The 20,398-nt window shown below is 43.9% G+C and overlaps 1 protein-coding gene across 2 annotated transcripts in view; it reads right to left on the bottom strand.

The window, feature by feature from the left end:
• Positions 1-20,049, bottom strand: part of ASH2L (ASH2 like, histone lysine methyltransferase complex subunit) — a 1,246,012-nt gene extending 1,225,963 nt beyond the window's left edge. Inside the window, exon 1 of one of the 2 annotated variants that reach the window (XM_069617945.1) lies at positions 19,839-20,049. In XM_069617945.1, coding sequence (XP_069474046.1) covers positions 19,839-20,011 — 173 coding nt within the window. In that variant the 5' untranslated portion in view covers positions 20,012-20,049. The remainder of the gene's footprint in view (positions 1-19,838) is intronic. The other variant, XM_069617946.1, reaches the window with a different exon arrangement.
• Positions 20,050-20,398: the final 349 nt, after the last annotated feature.

Consider the following 20,398-nt stretch of genomic DNA (forward strand, 5'->3'; position numbering starts at 1 on the left):
ATGTTTACTACCTTTTTATTGAAGTTAACTCTGTGGGCTGATGTGAAGGTGCTTAAGCCTATTTACCAAACTGGTTTTCGCAGCAAGCATAGTACCCTAAATAATCTTGGTGGTCTTAATTTTATCATAGCTGGGGTCCTGAATAATAACGCAAAGAGGCTTCACATGAGTTTTTATTCATTTTTCGAAGGCTTTCGCCACGTTCTCCCATCCCCTTTTATGGGACAAATTGAAGTAAATGGGACATTGACCCTTTTCTATTATACTTTCTTAAAATCCTATACACAGACACTTCGGTTGCGGTGCGGATATGTCAGAAGGGGAAATAACATGCCTCATCCTCACTAATTGCAGCCTTAGACAGGGTTGTGAGCTGCCCCCCCCCTATTATATAATCTATACATGGCTGATATGGGCGAGGCAATCAATTCTGCATTCATCAATCCCCCTCCCCCCCCCCCGAATAGGGAACATGGAATGCACTGTTATTAGATCTTACGCCTTATGGTCTACAGCGTTCAATTACTGCCCTTCCTTCCCATTTAGTTATTAAAACGAAGATTATGACCATTGGGTAGAAGATCAAGAATCTCTCCTTTAAATGGATGATCAAAGGGGGCGCACGGATGAACGTTGCCTCCGTGTGAACTCTGCCCCCACAGGTCATTGAAGGGGCTTGAGCCCCCCCCCCTCCTCCTCTCCCTCCCCCCCCCATGGGCAGAACGAGGTGTCAGGCTACATGAGCATGCCCCCCCCCCAGCTGAAAAAAAAAAAAGGTGAAAAAAAAGGGGCCAGATTTCAGAGTGAAAATTGAGGCCCGCCACGTTGCAGCCGACTGAAAAAGAAACTAAAACTTGGCGTGCATTGTCTAGGCGAAGAACCCGTAAGGATTCACGGCATGAGTGGAGAAAACTCTGATACAGAGGAAGATCTCGACGGGTGGACAGAATGGAAAGCTCCAGAGGTATGCGCAGAGACCCCCGCAGGTAATCAGACTGTCACCCTGCAAACGCTCCATAGCGGTCCGTGTGCCCTGCGGCTCCTCTCAAGTTTCGTTACGATCAGCCTCCCTGGGACACACTGATTCAGACTTTTGCTGACGAGAAGTGGCCCGCTATAAACATTTGAGGGACCGAAAAGCACACCGGTCGTGTGTGCAGGCGAAGCACCGGACCCCTGTATTATTGCTCATACAGGAGGAGGGCCCTTCCCTGGTTTGTGACCTGGCAATAAAAACCTTTGGTACGTGGAGCGCGCCCGGAGGCTCGGGTGACCACACAGCGATTGAAGGTGAAAGAGGACCCAAGTCCCAGTCTACTTCCTCCAATCCGAATAGCACATGGGCACACGATAAAAGCTTGCCAAATACTGCTACACCCCAAGCCACTCTGAAACTACCCCTCGCCCGCACCTGAAGATGGCTGCCTCAGGGATGGACACAGCTGCGACAAAAGCCGATGTCGCGGCGCTCCTCAGCGAGATGAAAAGCATGAGAGCGGACATCCGAGGAAAAATAGATAAAATAACAAACAGAACTGATAAGCTTGAGGAGCGGCTGGATAGAGTGGAGCACAACCAAACCTCCCTCGATACGTTGGAATCCCAATTGGATCAGAGACTTGCTGACATGGAGACGAGGAGTTTTGCCTAAAAATTGAGGATTTAGAAAATCGTGAAAGGCACAATAATCTAAGAATCATTGGGATACTGATCCCAGAAGGAGAAACAAAACAAGATCTGAAGAGAACTCTCCACGCGATATTAAAAACTCTATTTGAAGATGAGACAGTGGATGAAACCAAGATCGACCGCATACACAGGGCAGGAGGGACCCCGGGCCGCCCGAAGACGGTACTGGTGAGATTCCATAACTATGCAGATAGACCGAGGATCCTCGAGAAGGCCAAAAACACCCCCCCCTCCACGATACAGCAAGAGCGATGATTTATCAAGATGTACCCTCACTTACCCTGGCCTTGCAGCGAAAAAGTATGCCCTTGACCAAATGGCTTCAAGAAAAAGGAGTTCGATATCGTTGGGGTATACATTCTCCCTCACCTTCGAGTGGGAGGGAAGCACCATCCGACTGCGCACAGAGAAGGACATACGCACCAGCATGGGAAACCTGATGGGAAACCAGGCAGACGAAGAAACCCAGGAGGGACGCCGAGAGGACCGACAATGGAAACTCCAAGGACCTAAACGTACGAAAATCACGGGATCTAGGAAATTTAGAAGAATGAATGCCTCACCAGAACACTGAAGGAGATAAGCTGTATGAGGCACGTTTTGGTAAATATCTCACGCCGGAAATAATTCAGAAAAGCGGAAAGGAGGATGCCAGAGAAGTTGAGGACTGAGTGGTGATGCATGATGTATCATATCTCTCACCGAAGCAGAGAAACAGTGGGTGGAACCACAGGCAAGATGCGGTGAACGTAACTGTAAAGGTGCAGAGATTCGAATGGGGTCAGCCCTGACATTCCCGGAAATGTGTTTATTGCAAGAGTCGTTAATGTTTGAAAATGAAATGTTGAGGAGTTAAGCTATCGGATGACTGGGTGGGGGGGGCCACAGGGGGCTCAAGGTTTGAAGTGCTGTTTGAAGTTTGGACCGATGGATGCACGATCCACACTGGTAGTCCTAGGCTGGCGAGGTGACAATAACCTGGCTAGATTGGACGCCATGGAGGGATGAGGGGGGAGGAGGGTTGAAGGTGGGGAATGGGGACGAGCAGAGACAATGGGCTTCCGAGATAGATTCAAGAGAATGAAGAATTAGTTAGGTGATTGTTATATGGGGTCTCCGTACAAGGATGACGTATGGCGAGAGTGCAATTATGGTCCAACCTGCTATTAGTAGGCCCGGGTTGCTCAGGGTTGGTACGCTTAATGTGAAAGGACTGAACTCACCGAATAAGAGATCCCTTGTGAGCAGGGAACTCAAGAGGGCACACTCTTCCTTCAAGAAACTAAATATATAAGAGGGGAAGAACGTGAAGTTTTATATTCCAGGATATTCACTGAACACTGGTGCGCTGGTCCCATGAGGAAGGCAGGTGTGGGTATACTGGTAAGTAAGGGGCTTAATTTTGAGATCACCAAGACCTGGTGCGACACAGAGGGGAGAGCTATTTTGGTGGTGGGAAGAATACACAAAATCACCCTTACATTGGCCACACTATATTCCCCCAATAATGGTAAATTCCACCAATAATGGTCAATCCCGCTTTTTGAGGCGTAGGATTCCGAAGGTAATGCTGGAGGCAGCAGGGCATGTGATCTTGGGGGGGGTGGTAGGGAATTTAAATTTATGGTCTGATCCAGATATGGACAGACAGGCAGGCAACCCAGATGCCGGCCCGCCCCCAGAGGGTGGCCGTATGGAGGTGATAGAAATGATGCGGCTATATGCTTCGCTAGATGCCTGGCGTAATTTACACCCAGACAAAAAAGGGTTCACTTTTTATTCTGCCCCACACTTGACATACACTAGGATCGACTACATGTACCTATCAAAAGATATGTGATGCCACTGATACAGCTGACATAATCCCAATCTCATGGTCTGACCACGACCTGGTCTTGGTGGGTATTAAAGTAGAGGCCCTCCCGCACAAAAACTCCAAATGGCGATGTAATGATCGCTGTGGAAGGACCCAATCTTTCGTAAACAGACAGCCCACGAGATTGAGGAGTACTTTGAAATAAATAATACAGAGGAGGTATCTAAGAGAGAGTGGTCTGGCAAGCGGGGAAAACGACGTGAAGGGGAGTACTGATCAGGGAATGGACAGTGAAAATGAGGGAAAGGACCATAATAGAAAATGGTTTGAGAAAGGAGATTACCCAACTGGAGACGGCAGCGTGGGGGGCTAGCGAAGATAGAAAGGAAAAGACCACAGAAGCAATGCAGAATAGAGAGGAGTTGAGACGGCTAGAAGAGGGAGTGGTGATATGCAAACTACATTTTCTTAAACAGAAACACTACGAGAAAGGGGATAAAGCGGATGCACTGTTGGCAGCTAGGTTACGGGATCAGCGGGCAGAGAGATGGGTCGCTGCCATTGATGAAGAGGTAGGGGCACAAACGATGGACTCAGAGGGAATTGCTAAAGCATTTGCCAAATTCTATGAACAATTATACAGAAAGGGGGCGGGAGGGAGAAGAAGTAGACCAATACATGCACAGAGTGGAATTGCCGAAACTCCCCCGTGAAACAGTAGAAGACCTGGAATCACCCATCACAGCTGAAGAGATAGAAAAGGTGATTATAAGGCTCCCGCTAGGGAAAGCCCCCGGGAACGACAAAACCTTCATAACCTCCCTTCTCCCCTTTATGGTAGATCTGTTTAATGATATCTTACAAAAAGGTGCAGCCCCGGACTCCTTCTCGCAGGTATTAATTTCAGTGATTCCGAAAGCACTGCAGATCCTATCGTCCTATCTCACTCCTCAACATAGACGCGAAGATATACACCAGAATATTATCCGCCAGATTAGAAACCCACATGCCCTGATTGATTAACCCCGACCAGGTTGGATTTATACTAGTACAGTGCGGAGACACGACATGCAAAACACTCCACCTAATCCACGAATATCAAACAATGGCCAGCAACCCGGTGCTCCTGTCTATTGATGCTGAGAAAGCGTTTGACAGGGTACAGTGGAGTTTTCTGGAAGTAGTTCTAGTGAAGGTTGGGCTGGGCCCCATCAACCCTAGAGGAGTTTGGGCCGTACACATCTCCCAAGGCGACTGTCATGGTCAACTCTGAATACTCCAGGTGGTTCAACTTGAGTAGAGGCACAAGACAAGGGTGCCCCCTTTCGGCAATTTTGTTTGCCCTCTCTGTTGAACCCCCGGTCTCAAACCCTCAGAGCAGACCCACAGGTAGAAGGCCTCCAAATAGGGGGGGGAAGAGAATATAAAGTGGCCTTGTACGCGGATGACATCCTATTACATGTAAGAAATCCCATGAACTCTATACCTAGGCCCATACTGCTGATTGAAAAATATGGTACCCTCTCGGGCTTCAAAATGAATAGATCCAAATCAATATTGTTCCCATTACAGGACCTCACCCCTGAATACGCCTCCACCCTTTCAACACTTGGACTAGTGTTGGAGACTAAAACTCGCTTCTTGGGTATACATCTGACAAAAGGATATGTATGAAGCTAACTTCCCCTCACCTATTGACCTGTTTTCATACAGACTTAGCTCCCCCTAAAACTCCCAGACACATTCTACAAAGAGCTGAAGAGAGCCATTATAACATTTCTTTGGCAGGAGAGAAAGCCGAGAATATGGTACGAAATCCTCATCTTACCCAAAGAGAAAGGAGGAGTGGGCCTCCCAGATCTTCAGCTATACTACAAGACAGTCCAATTGAGGGTACCGATTCCCCACCTGGGAGGGAAAACGGACCTACATTGGATACAGCTGGACAATCACAATCTAACCCCGGCCACGGCAACGGAGTGGTTGTGGGTCCTGAGATGTAAACTTATACGCAGGTTACGGACCCACACAATACTGGGTACATTATAGGACATCTGGAGAGAGGGACCTGACATGAAGGAAATCACTACATGGCCCTCCCCCTGAGTCACATATGGGCTCTGGGCATACAAGAAGAAATCCGTGATCAGCCCAGATTCCAGTCTTGGTATGATGCAGGTCTCGAGAGAGTAGGACAGCTGTGGAGAGAAGGGGTCTAACTCACGATCACCGAACTTGGAGGCCCTGGGATTCCAGCCACTCTTGGTTTTCCTCTTCCCACAGTTAAAGGGTACTCTCATGAGGAAGGAGTGGCGTGATAAAATACAGAGAGACCTCACCTCCTTCGAAAATCTCTTGGACACGATGTCTGGGACCGGGGGCATAATCTCCAATATGTACAAGGTGCTTTTGGAGGTGGGGAGGGGATTAACTGATAGCTTGAAACACAAGTGGGAATGTGATCTCGGCAGGGAGCTAGATCCAGAAGAGTGGGCTATTCTTTGCAAGGGAGCTTCACAGGTATCCATTGTGGCACAATATAAGCTTCACACCATTTAACTCCTTCATACCTGGCAATACGATCCTAACAGGTTATCCAAAATATTTCAGACAAGGAGTCCACTGTGCTGGTGTCAGTGTGGGGAAGAGGGCGGACTACTGGCATGTGTGGTGGGGATCCCCCCGGGTGCAGACATACTGGGGCGAAGTTCTTAGTTGGATCAGACGGGTGGATGGGATCTCCAGGGACACTACGCCTCTCTTGGTACTCTTCGGCCTCGAAAACTGTGAAGGTGAAAGGGGTATTGTAGCTCCCTTACTTCTTGCCGCAAGACCATGCCTAGTTATTAAGTGGAAGGCTAGCCAAGTCCCCACCTGAGAGAAGAGGTTGCAACTAACATCTACACAATGGAGCGAATCATGGGCCGCCCTCCATGGGAGAGCGGCCCAAAATGAGTTTATGTGGATAGACTTTGCGAATGAACACTTACCCGATTCAGATAAGAATGTGGGGCAATAGGAATATAGTTGGATAGAAAGATGAATGTTCTCGACGGAGCTTAATACAAGATGTGTACTGGGCTTTTGGACTTAACAGCCACTTTATTGCATGTACTAGACTATGAACGATGATATTATGGAAGGCGTACACTGTATCTAAACCATAAGTTACTAACGACTATCATATTCTCTGTCTGAACACTGCTCGGTGGGGGTAAGGGGAAATGACAAATGTTGGGAAGATAAACTTTGTGTTAGAAGTTATGAACTACGAAGGAAAAGGGGGAGGTGAATAGAATAACAGGTTTTTGAAATGTTCTAATTGTAACTCAATTGTTCCGTTTGAGAAAACCTAATAAAACTAAAATTTGAAAAAAAATAAATGGATGATCGATTCTAGACCTTTGGAAATCGTTAACAGTTACATTTATTTAGGCAAAACATTTAATAACCGTCCAAAGCAGGGTAAAGATTTCAGTCAAAGTAGGCTTGGTTTCCTTGGCAAATCCTAAATGTTGTTGAGAATTTATAGTCGTCAGCACGATGGACACCTATATTGTGACAGTTGCAATATATTTAGACATTTTCTCTATTGGTGTCCTTTTCTGTGTGCCAGCTAGATGTTTATTTTTAGGGCTATTGCTTTTTCAAAATAATCACAATGATCCATCATATTCTTTCCAATATTGCTTTTTTTTATTTTTTTCCTCTCACACTTTATTTTCCCTCTACATGCGTTTCACCATAGTTTTGTTGCATGGTTCATCAGGAGAAAATCTATCAATAAAACCAATAATTTTCAAAACATTAGCATTATTCTTGATTACATTCCTAAACACTCTTTATATATATTCACATGATTGCATAATACTTATTCTGTGCATATTAGTTACTCGCCCTATTCATTGGTTGGAGTCTCTCTCGCAAATTTGAAATGGTTTCTCAGTTTTTCTACCAGCTTGTTGTGATTTACTTTTCATGAGTAAACAAAGTATTTATCTCAATTCAACATTTTCTAATTTTTGCCCCAATAAAGTGTATAGTTTGGTTTTTTGAAAAAATACACTCAACAATTCACATTAAATTATTCTCCTTCATTTGGCTGTGGTTTGAGGGCATGTATGGGCCAGGTGGCATTCATATTTCTCTCTGTCTTAGTATAGATGCTGAAGCCCAATTTCAAATTCCAAGTCTTAATTTTTCCCTCTTTTCATAGTGCATCATGTTCTGGGAATCAGTCTTTACACCTTCAATTCCATGTATAGGAATTCTTCCTCATTTAATAAACCTTCATTGTTCCAATTCTTGTCTTTTCTTTCCATTCTTTTTGTTGGGCTTGCAATGGGTTGTTGAATAATAAAGTAGGTTATCATAAATTATCTAAGGGTAACTTTCATTCTCTTGCATAGTCTGTCCTATTCATCAAGACAACATTGTCCCCTTTATCAGCCATTTTCGTTATGATTTCCTTGCTACTTCAGTTTTTCAATCACCCGAAGTTGTAAAACCAAAACTAAAATTTTATTGGGGCAAACATTAGAAAAATGTTGAATTGAGACACATTTCACTCTTGAAAAGTAAAACTCAAATTCTTTAAGGTAACCGAATAGGAATCAGATAATCACAAGAAGCTAATGAAACAATTTCCAATTTGCAAGAGTGACTCCAAACAATGAATAGGGTGAGCAACTAATATGCATAGAATAAGTATTATGGAATCTTGTGAATATATCTCAAGAGTGTTTAGGAATGTAAGAATAATGCTAATGTTTTGAATATTATTGGTTTTATTGATAGTTTTTTTCCATGGTTCATCAGGAGAAAATCTATGGTGAAACACACGTAGAGAGAAAATAAAGTGGGTGAGCGAAAAACTTTTTTTTTTTAAACCAATATTGGAAAAAACATGATGGATGGATCATTGATTATTTTGAAAAAGCAATCAATCTAAGCTGGAGCACAGAAAAGGACACCATTAGAGAAAATATAATAATATCATACAATACAATAATATCAAGGGTATTTTAACCATATATGGAACCAGTATAGTCCAGGGAATACTGTATGGTTTTACGTCTAGCCCAGATCCTAAAGTCGCTTGGTTTGAAAAACTTGAGGGGGAAACTATTATGCTCGATATTGGGCTTTCAGAGTTCCGGTCTAGCATCCATACGTTCCCTGGTTAATACAGTTTATCTATCTCTTTTCTTCCTGTTCTTGCCCACATTCTTTATTGGAGCTCAAAGCAAACAAACTAGTCTGAATCCCTTTTTGGATGATTTACCTGTGACAGCTTGTAATCACTGGACGCAAATCGGTATTACTCTTGTCAAATTAAACAAATCTCCCAATGTGGACATCTTATTAAAAAAGAAGAAAAGAGATATGAATTGGGGGGAATAACATCGCAGCACCCTCTGGGAAAAGAGATGTACCAGAGCTATAGCTCCCAGAGTTTTAGGTTAACAACCCTGCACTCTTATCTCACCAAGCTGTGCTCTTTACAAACCCATACATTCACTATTTATCTACGTCTTGACATTTTACCTGCGCGTGAGCACACAGGAAGATGGATTGGTCTCCTACATAAAGACAGGACTGGTCATCTTTGTAATTCAACTGTGGAAACGGCTGGCCATGTCTTAATAGCTTGTGCAACATTGAGAAATAATTATGTAAAAAGCTATCTGCATCTGGCAGTCAATGTAAGCTTCATCGAATATGACCAATCTTGGAGCCGTATTTATAGCGCTGAATCTCTGGTCATCACCACTGCCACTTTTCATGTTTGGGAGGAGGCCTTGTCCCTCCTTCACCACTTTAAAAACTTGTGAGCTCCACCTGGTTCCTCTTTTTACTATTGCACATGCCACTTTAGTCCATCACCATTCGTATGTATACTAAGATTAGGGTTACTTTTGATAAAGTCTCCATTAACATGAATCATCTTGTTTCGTATAAGACGTTTTAATGTCTTTTTTATACTATGTTCATGTGCTGATGTATTGTAAATCAATTATTTATTACATTTTATTATTGATGGAAACTGTTTTAATTTTGTACTGTAATAAATAATTGTATGCAATTGATAATTTTATTAAATTGCTGCTTACGTTTTGTATTTAACCAAATGCACACACACACACACACACACACACACAAACAATTAAAATTTAAAAAGATAGGCAGTATGTACCTCCGTAAGTGGAGATCAAGGTGGCAGCAACACTAATGAAAATGTTAGGGATTCGGGATTACTGCATCAACATTATCAGATAAAAAGTACAAACATATTTGGGCAGGGCAAGCACATAAAATGCACAATAGTGATAAAACCTAAAGCATACTCATGAGGGTGCATGGACATTATGGGATATACAAAAGGTCAAATGGCAAGAAGGTAGCAAAAAGGAAAAATATATGCGGTGAGGACAGGCGATTTTCTACGTGGATTGCGGCATCAGAAAAAGTTAGGCATGGAATTACATCCAGGAAAGAGGGAACAGATAATAGTAAGGAGTGTTGGGTCAGAGGAATAACCCAAGAATTTGATAATGTATTAACATCTCACATAAGAAAATTAAAAAGGTTTTTGTCAGATTGCGGTAGGGGAAATCTCAGGTGCTCATAAAGTGAGACCATTACCCATTAAGTGAAAGCAAAAAAGATGGATGGTGGAATTGAATGCACTGTGTAAAGCAAGTATCATTGAGCCGATAGAGAGCAACGAGTGCCTATCACCGATAGTGGTCACACAGATTTCAGATGGACGCATTAGGCGCTGCATTGATATAAGATTTGAACCATAATATATGGCTAGATATATCCATTGCCTACGGTCAATGAGTGGTTAACCATGAGGGTTGGGGGTGGGGGGGGGCAAGCTGAGTCACTACCTTGGATTTATCAGCGTACCACAAGGTTGAACTAAATCCTTAGTCTCAAGCATGGACATTCATAATGCTGATGGGTGTGTTCTGGTAGCGGCGAATGTCATCTAGATTGGCATCCACATCAACTTTGTTCCAGCGGGTAATAGCAAATCTATCCATTCAAAGGAATCCCAGGGGCACAGTGTTTCCAGGATGAAATACTAGTGTGGGCAAGTTTGAAAGAAGAGCAAGATAGTAAATTACATCAGGTGTTCCGCTTATTAGAGAGAGCAGGTCTGACTGTCAAAGAGGAGTGGGGTCAGATTAAGATGAGGCAGATAGCGTATCCAGGAAATATATTAGCTGAGAAGGGAAATCTGGACCTGCCCGGAGATGCTGGATGTAATTTGCAAAGTGAAATCACAGAAGAATAAGGAAAAGTTGAGATCTTGAAATAAAGGGTGGAATTCCAGTGGCATGAAGGAGTTGATGCAGTGTTTTGTAGGTTAAAGGAAGAAGTGGCGTGTATTCCAACATTATAAGAGTTTGACCCAAAACAGAGAATGAGAGGGCGACCATTGCATTCCAAGGTTTATCTCCATTGGATGCTGAACGGCACACTATGGGAGGGATGGAGCAAGCATCAGAGAAAATATTACACAACACCAGAGCAAGTAGGATGGTGTCAATACCCACGAGAGGGTGTGGAGAGGGAGTCTAGTATGTTTGGAAGGTGTGGTGAGAGTTAATAAACCCTTCAAGGTATCAAAAAGGGTGTTCAGTGTATTTTTAACTCATTGAAATAGTCCAGGCGGGAAGGAAACAAATAATGACAGCAGATGGGAGGAAATGGAGCATGGATCACATGGCAGTCATGAAAAATGGGGCGGCAGTGAGACAGGCAGTGTGCCAGGCATTGAGGAGGTGCCATGCGACAAGTACAGAAAGAGATGAAGATTTGAGCGGGTATGGTGATGATTGATGAAGAGGGAGTTCTGTGAGTGTAGGTGATGGCTGCGGTATTGGGGGCGTATGGAGAGGTACAGGTATATTTGAAAGAGCGATTGTTCGGATCAGTGGGGTTGTGGAAGGAAGGGTGTGCACCGGTGGATGGCTATAGAAGGTGTAAATGGAGAGGGAGGTGAACAAGAATGAAGGGGGGAGGGGGCAAGGGAAACCAAGAAACCGGTGTGGTATTGATACTTTGTATTATATTAAATATGCGTCAGGAGGGACATGCTTGGGGGGGGTGAGGACCTTAAAATGGGGGATGTCATGTTTGTCATTATACCTTAGTAAGTTTGTTAGGTTTACAAAAATTATAGCCTTAATACGGTTGATATGTTAACAAAGTAAGGTTGTTGTTAATCTCAAAATGTTAATTTCAATAAATGGGGATTAAAGGGCAAATGTATAAATATTATATGTTAAAGGGCAAATATATAATATATTGGGACTAGGGTTGCGTGGTGCACGCTCCCCGTTCTAGGAATTGTCACCCTCCATACGTCAATGATTGTGAAGGGGTGGGGAAACCATTAGAGGAGCTGTGAACTGGGCACCAGGGACCCTTGGATGGTCTTCCAATAAAAAAAAATATTCACAGATCTAACTGGGTTAGAGAAATCTCTGGACATAACGAATGCGATTGCTATACCAATAGAGCAGGTCCCTCCTCCCCCACCCCCCCAAACGCTGGGATGTTTGTAAGGGCACAACACACCTACTGTTGTGTCCCTTTTCTATTGCTAGCTGACAATCAATCAGTTGTCATGGAGCCAAGCCTCCTTTCTATTATGCCTGTTCTAGTGGGCTGCACCCCACGTGTTATTATAGGAGGCGGGGTTACCGCCTGAGGGGCAGTTTTGCGCTGAAATAAATAAGATCAGACGCATCAGCCAGGCTCCGTGTGATTCATTGAATGGACTTATTCTTATGGTCATATTGCATGCAGCATCATTGTGATACATGTCACAATATAACAATGGCGACAAGGATCATTTAAGGAGCGCTCGACACGCACCCAGATGCAGGCAAAACACAGTCTCAGCGAGGGCCGCAACAACGCTATCGCGCTGATCCACAGAAGATTACATCTCCCATGCCTCACTTTAAAAGTCGGAAGACTTCATACACTTCAACAGTGCCGCCACGGAGGAAAGCAACTTCGCGCGAGCGTATTCAGCCCACGCTACGCACTGCCTCACAGCAGGCCTCTCATCACAGGCACCGTCACGGAGGAAAGTGACAAATTCTTATGAACGTTGCAGTCAGCACGAGGCACACGCTGAATTAAGGCAAGCATTCAATTTCTTCCACAATCATCAAATGAATACTGCAACATGTGTCGCGCCTCAAGCAACATAAATGGAGACGTGCCATTATACCGGTGACACCTTTCACTTCCATCTTCTGCAATCATCATGTCAGAAGGCAATTGAGACAGCGGCCTTCAAAGTCCCCAGGCCACACCATGTCATGCCAACACCAGAGAAGAAGCTCTGGTTCTGGCTGTCACTTTAGATGATGCTTCGTCCAACTCCTCTCGATGGTATCCTCGACATGATAACTTATTGTCTAATTTCTGTAACTCATGGTGAAGTTCCTCTGGGTCACTGATGATCCTTTTCAGTCGTAGCATCTGCCCATAGGGTAGATTCCGTAACGTATTCTGGGGATGAAAACTCATCCGATGTAGCAAGTTGTTCCCGTCGGTGGGCTTGGTGTACAGTGAAGTTGTTATCTGTTGTTGATTTACTTTCACTTCAACATCAAGGTAATGGATGTTAGGATCCCCCATTTCTGCAAAATTCAAGACCTAAAACCCCACATTTCTACTCACTCCCTAAAATACACAAAAATCTTGACAATCCGACCGGAAGACCAATTGTCGCAGCGACAGGAGGGATTCTACAACCTTTGGGAACTTATATTGACTATTTCCTGCAATCCATCATACAGAAAACCTCCACATATGTTAAGGACAGTAAAAACTTTTTGAACATTCTGGAACAGATTCACCTTGAAGAACAAGACATCCTGTTCACTATTGACGTGAACAGTCTCTACACGAGCATACCCCACGATTTAGGACAGGCAGCAGTGGAATGGCTTTTGCTAAAGGAAGATGACATAAGAGCACACAAAGAATTCATTTTGACACTACTGGCCTTCATTTCTATGAATTCTTACTTCATGTATGATAAAGAATACTACCTATAGACATCAGGAACCGCCATGGGAGCCACAATGGCACCAGCGTATGCCAACGCATTTATGCATCAGTTTGAAACCACGCATATTTTGGACATACACAAATGGAATGATCATCTAAAAGTGTGGGTGAGATACATAGATGATATTTTCGGGATATGGAAGGGATCCATGGATACATTAAAAGAATTTTTGACATATCTGAATCAGATTGATCCGCGAATACAGTTCACAGCAGAAATAGGGGGTCCTAACATCCATTACCTTGACGATGAAGTGAAAGTAAATCAACAGATAACGACTTCACTGTACACCAAGCCCACCGACAGGAACAACTTGCTACATCGGATGAGTTTTCATCCCCAGAATACGTTACGGAATCTACCCTATGGGCAGATGCTACGACTGAAAAGGATCATCAGTGACCCAGAGGAACTTCACCATGAGTTACAGAAATTAGACAATAAGTTATCATGTCGAGGATACCATCGAGAGGAGTTGGACGAAGCATCATCTAAAGTGACAGCCAGAGCTAGCACATTGGAAGAGAAACCCAAAAGAGAAACCCCAACAATAGTATGTGTCTAAATGTTCGACTCAGAGTGCACACATAAAGAAATGTATCACTAAACACTGGGCAATACTCACCAGCGACGAACGGACAACAGCTTTATTCCCAACAAAACCAGTATTTGCATATCAACGCTCCAACAACTTACGAGATTTACTTGTCAACACAAGAGACACTGCAGATAATAAACAAAAACAGAAAAGACAAGGCACCTACCCATGCTTGAACTGCAATAATTGCAATAGCATCATAAAAGGAAGTACATTATCACATCCTCATACAGAAGAAAAAATCCCTCTTAGAGATTTTGGGACATGCGACTCTGAGAACTGCATATACTGCATACGTTGTCCTTGTGGCTTATGTTACGTGGGAGAAACAGGAAGGAAGCTTAAAACTAGGATGAGCAAACACAAGTCATGCATAGGTAACAAAAATCCAAACTCAGCCGTGGCAAGACACTTCAATCAAAAACAGCATACAGCGGCTCAGTTAAGGTTCCAAGTATTGGAAGTACTGAGTAACCAACTACCAAGCATAGACCCACAAAAGAGACGCCAACAAAGAGAGGCGTACTGGATAGATCGGCTGAACAGCTTATCACCCAGGGGAACGAACAAAGAGTTCGATTTGAATTGCTTTCTATGACCTGTTCCCTATGAGTTGGTTGAAGTAACTAACGGTTCTCTATGTACTGTTTTTTATGAGTTTATTGGTTCAATACACAATTTTAAAAAAAAAGGGGGTTTGTTTGACCTCACCAGCGCATGTTGCGCATTGTGACTGTGTTGAAAGATATCCTGCGGTTATTATTCCAGTTTTTGATCACTATTACTATCTTTATTCTTATTCGAACAGTGCATTGCCTATGCAGGTTTTGCTACATTGCATAGCATTGCTCAAATGACCAAGTCAAAGGATTATTTTTTTATTATTTATTTTTTTATTTGAGATTTATTGTTTACGATTGTTATGATTTTGCATTTAGTTATGTAATGCATTTTTTATTGTCCTTGTTTTGACTGTCACGGTGAACTCTCTCTTTGTTTTCACTTGAAGTATATTTTTAGGGAAGACCGTTTCTAGAATCATACACGGTCAAATAAGTGAACGACTGAAGTATGCACAATACACAATCAATTTGTACCTAGCACAGTCATACTACACATAGCTGCATTAGCTGGTGAACAAGTAACATCGATATCCATGCTTTCACTTTACATTCGCCCCTACCAAGATGGTGGAAAACACACGGACAGGCCACCATCTTGCATGAGGCATTACCATGGTAACCGCAGCCTCACTTTGAGCATGACTGCACGTCTACTTAGCAAAGTTGTTTGACAAAGAATCGTGACTCAGCGAGACACGTATCCTGTGCTGAAGCATTCCACACAAGGTAGGAGTCTCATGATAGATCATCACTCAGACGCTTTTCATAGATGTAAGGATTACGGTGGCAAATGCAAGCAGGTTGACAACACGCTTTAATTAATGTCATTTTTCGCAACAGGTTAACTTGTGAATTCACGCATAGCGGTTGGGCCGCTTGTGGAAAGGCAAACTCTTTAAGTTTGAATACGCCATTTATCTACTGGCTAAGGTCAGCCACTTTTCTGATTTTTGACACAATAGCATTTTGCACGTAGTATTCACGGGTTTACCATGGAATTAAATACAGGGTTTTGAACCCGTTTTAAGTAATTTATGTATAAACCCACATGGCATCTGCCGAGCTGGAGCACTATTAATATCAGACACCACAGCAATGACTGGCTAGCATTACAGTTGACATTTAAGGTGCATTTATTATGGAAAAACACACGGGAAGTTGGGCAGTGCTCAGACATAGCCTAATAACAAGAAGCTTAATAATGTAATGCTTAATTGTAAATATCAGTGTGTTGACTCTCTTTTTCCTCTCCTTCCCCCCCCCCTTTTTTTGTTATGTTTACGTCTCTGTGTATGTGGGACCCTGTTGATTTTCTATGCGCTATAACATGTGATGTTTCTTGTTTTTGATTTTTTCTTGATATTGGTTTTGAAATATATTATTTCTCTTACTTGATTGGTCTAATTGTTACTGATATTAAATGTTTGGCTTTAATTTGTTTGATTAGATAGGCCCCGATGAAGGACTGTTGAGTCCGAAATGCATTGGCCATTTAGGGCTGTGTTGCCCATCAGAAAAGCTATTGTTTACAGTTACTTTAAATAAATCACAAGTTCAAATAACTAATGATTCGTTTATGAGAATCCACAAAACATTATACTTTTTTTGAAACCCAATTAATACTAATATTTGGCACCACTCAAGAAACACACGACGACACCCTCAGAAGAGCATGCATGGCACTTGAAAATGCACATTTTACACTCAACCCGGACAAATGTGAAATTAGCTAAACCACGCTAAAGTTCTTTGGACACATTTTCGAACAATGGTTTGCAACGAGACCCCGAGAAGGTACAAGCACTAGTAGATGCTCCCACCCCTACGCCCACATCAGCGGTATGCTCATTTCTAGGAATGCCCAGTTATTGCACGAGGTACATCCAAGTCTTCGCATCGGTAAGCACCCCTCTCAGAATCCTCACGGGAAAGAACCAAGAATTTCAGTGGACAAGTGAGTGGGAAGATGTATTCCAAGAAATCAAGCGACGCATTGCGTCCGCCTCATGCATACACTGTAGACGCCAGCCCAGTGGGACTGTGAGCAATTCTGGCACAATCAAAACCAGGAGCACCGTCCAACGCACCAAGACGCATTGTGGCATATGCAAGTCGCAGTTTATCGCCCACTGAATGCGCCTACTCCCAGCCAGAAAAGGAAAGCCTAGCACTAGTGTGGACCTGCGAACACTCATCTTTTCTTATATGGCTGCCCATTCACCATTGTCACGGACCATCAGGCGCTCACCACCATCTACGGCAAACCCACTGCCAAAATGCCACCTCGAATAGCCAGATGGGGCTTGAGGCTACAGGAATACTCTTTCAACATCATCCAATGACCAGGAAAAGACAGCAACCCAGCAGACTTCCTGTCCAGATACCCACTTCCGGCCCATGAAGAACGTCAGTCAGTGAAGGCAAATCAATACATCAACTATCTTATAGACAATGCACTCCCAAAATCCATCACCGCAGCCCAACTACTAGAAGCAACACAGGGCGACAAACGGATCCAAACTTTTCATGAGTGTCTAAAATCTGGTCTGTGGCACAGGAGACCAGATTTTAAGCACAACCTATCTACCAAAGAAGAAGAGCAGCTACACACATTCAAGCTCATACAACACACTCTATCCACATCCCCTGAGGGATTTCTACTGAAAGAAAACAGACTTGTCATACCATCTAGTCTGCAAGACCAGATTCTAGCCATCGCTCACTCTGGACACCAGGGGGTGGTATCAACGAAGAGACAACTCGGGACCAAAGTGTGCTTTCCCAAAATGGACGAGAAGGTAGAAACGATTTTGAGCAAGTGCATTGCATGTCAAGCAGTCGCTCCATGCACGTTCCCAGCGCGACTAAGACCCTCGGAAATGCTCTTATATGGGACAAAGTGGCGGTTGATATGTTTGGACCACTGGCAAACGGGAAATATGCACTAGTAATCGTAGACGAAATGTCCCGCTTCCCGGAAGTGCATCTCATCCACTCCACAAGTGCTCAGGCAGTGATACCAGCACTGGATTAAACATTTGCAGACAACGGGCCACCCTTCAGTGGTCATGACTTTGCAATGTTCGCAGAACATTTAGGTTTCCAACACAGAAAGATCATGCCACTTTGGCGACAAGCCAACGGGATGGCAGAAAAATTCATGAGCAACCTCAGACACTTCAAATCTGCTCCATCATCAATGGGTCATTTATGCAAGCCATCTGCTCGTTGCTCCGGGAATACCGAAACACGCCCCACAGCTCCACAAGCGAGTGTCCATCAGCCATAATGTTCAGCCGGGTCATACGGACAAGACTTCCCCACAACCCATGTGCCACACTGCCGGCCCCCATCATCAACGACGCCTGGGACAAAGACAAGATGAGCCAGATGAAAATTAAGGAATACACTGATCACAGGAGACAGGCAAGACGGACCCTCATCCAAGTAGTGGATCAAGCAGAGGCGTTGCTAGGGGGCACTAAGAGGGCTATAGCCCCAGGTCTTTTGGTTGTAGCCCCGGATAGAAGATCAGGTGCTAGAACCAAAATCCTACCTAGCCCGGAGTCCCGCCAGTCCGGTCATTAGCTTAGCCCCTGATCTTTTCCAGACCTAGCAACACCCCTGTGATCAAGTACTGGTTAGACAAACTCAAAATGCCAAGGACACCCCGACGTTCAAACCTGAACCTATGACAGTAACTCACATACGTGGGTCCATGATAACGGCAGCTAGCCCACAAGGAACTGTCACAAGGAATTCCTCATTCTTCAGAACCCTGGAAAGAAATCAAGAACTCGAGACCTCCACCATAACTGCAGCAGACAAATCATCGGACATAGACCGAGTATACAGGAGAAGACCGAGACGCAGATGACAGTGACACCACTCTCAGCTCGGCACTCGTGCCGCCACGCAGCCCTTCAAGGAGAACAATACGCAAACCCTCCAGGTGGATAGAAGAGATGAACTGATGATCCCACCCAGCCATTTAAGTGGGGGGAGCACGGGGAAGGTGTTGTGTCCCTTTTCTATTACTATCTGTTGTCATGGAGCCAAGTCTCCTTTCTATTATTCCTGTTCTAGTGGGCTGCGCCCCACATGTTATTATAGAGGTAGGGTTACCGCCTGAGGGGCAGTTTCGTGCTGAAATAAATAAGATCAGACGCATCAGCCAGGTTCCGTGTGATTCATTGAATGGACTTATTCTTATGGTCGTATTGCATGCAGCATCATTGTGATACATGTCACAATATAACACCTACAATAGTGGGAAACGGGAGAGACGAATACAATTTGATCAAGTATTCCTTTGATCAAGTATTCCTTTAAAGGAAGCATCAAAACTAAGTACTGGGACTAGAAAGAAGGACGTGGTGATAAAACGTTGGACAGTAGTACATTCTTTCCACTTGCACGAACAATGCAGACTGAAGAGAAAGACATTCCATAAAGCATCACGATGGGGGAGAGAGGATAAATAAGGTGACAGAGACCAAGTGACTTGACATCACGCGTTTATATGATTGCCATTTTCGCGCGGACTAACAACGTATATGCCCTTTTCTCCGTCTGTCATTTTACAAGTTGGACACATTGCATATTTGCCATTCCGCAGCCGAAAGATGTATATATCCGTTAACTTTAATTCAGAAACCATTATGCCGAGCACATTAAAAACAAATTAAATAGAACATGGATCCGTTTTACAGCAAGTGCTTAGAGATCGACCGATGCTACTGCACATATGAATTATGCAAGGGTGCTTATATGATAGTGCAACTGTTTCGTTTAATGACTGGTCAAAGAGCATACAAATAGACCAAAGCAACTAGCGTGCGTCGCTTTAAGGGTTACTCCAATCCAAGAAGGCGACCACGCTCTCATGCTCCTACACATCAGTAGATTTGTATTACAGTATTTGCCATTTAGAAGAGAAAGAAACCATCTGCGTTTGTCCGCTTTCTATTTCTTAGATGCGTTGGGACGGCACGCCCCTCTCACCCGCTCTCAGTATCTTTTGCAGCAGGTGCAGCCGAAGCCGGGCGGCTACTTTCAGCGGGGTCGCTGGGTGCCGTAGGCGTCGCCTCTCCCTGTGCAACTGCAGGTGTGGTGTCGGGCTTAATTTCGGTCACTTCCTCGGCGGCCGGCACAACACTAGCCTCGGTGGTCGCCATCTTTTCAACAAGCCGTCCCGCGAGATTTGAAAAAACTAACCTCGCGAGATGACCCTGCGAATCACATAGTGAAAGGCCATTGTATCGGTGAAGTAGTTACGGGACTGGTGCTGTCAATATTGAACGTCCCCAAAACCCAGAATATGCTCTATGAAGTCTTATTTTTCCAGCTGTAGTATCCTTGTTTTATTGCAGGTTTTTGACACGCACGCGGTGCAGCTGCCAGGTATTCTTTTCTCGCCAATTACAATCGGGCGTATAATATCGGGGTGGGTGATTATGACTCATAAATAATTTATGAGACTTACAAAAAGGTATAGTGCAACAATTTGGGAACCGCCACATTTTATATACTTTTAAATAGGCTCATAACTATTTCCTAATTTC

This window comes from Ambystoma mexicanum, chromosome 10 (assembly GCF_040938575.1).
Source record: "Ambystoma mexicanum isolate Mex_15411 chromosome 10, UKY_AmexF1_1, whole genome shotgun sequence".
In the NCBI taxonomy this organism is placed as follows: domain Eukaryota; kingdom Metazoa; phylum Chordata; class Amphibia; order Caudata; family Ambystomatidae; genus Ambystoma; species Ambystoma mexicanum.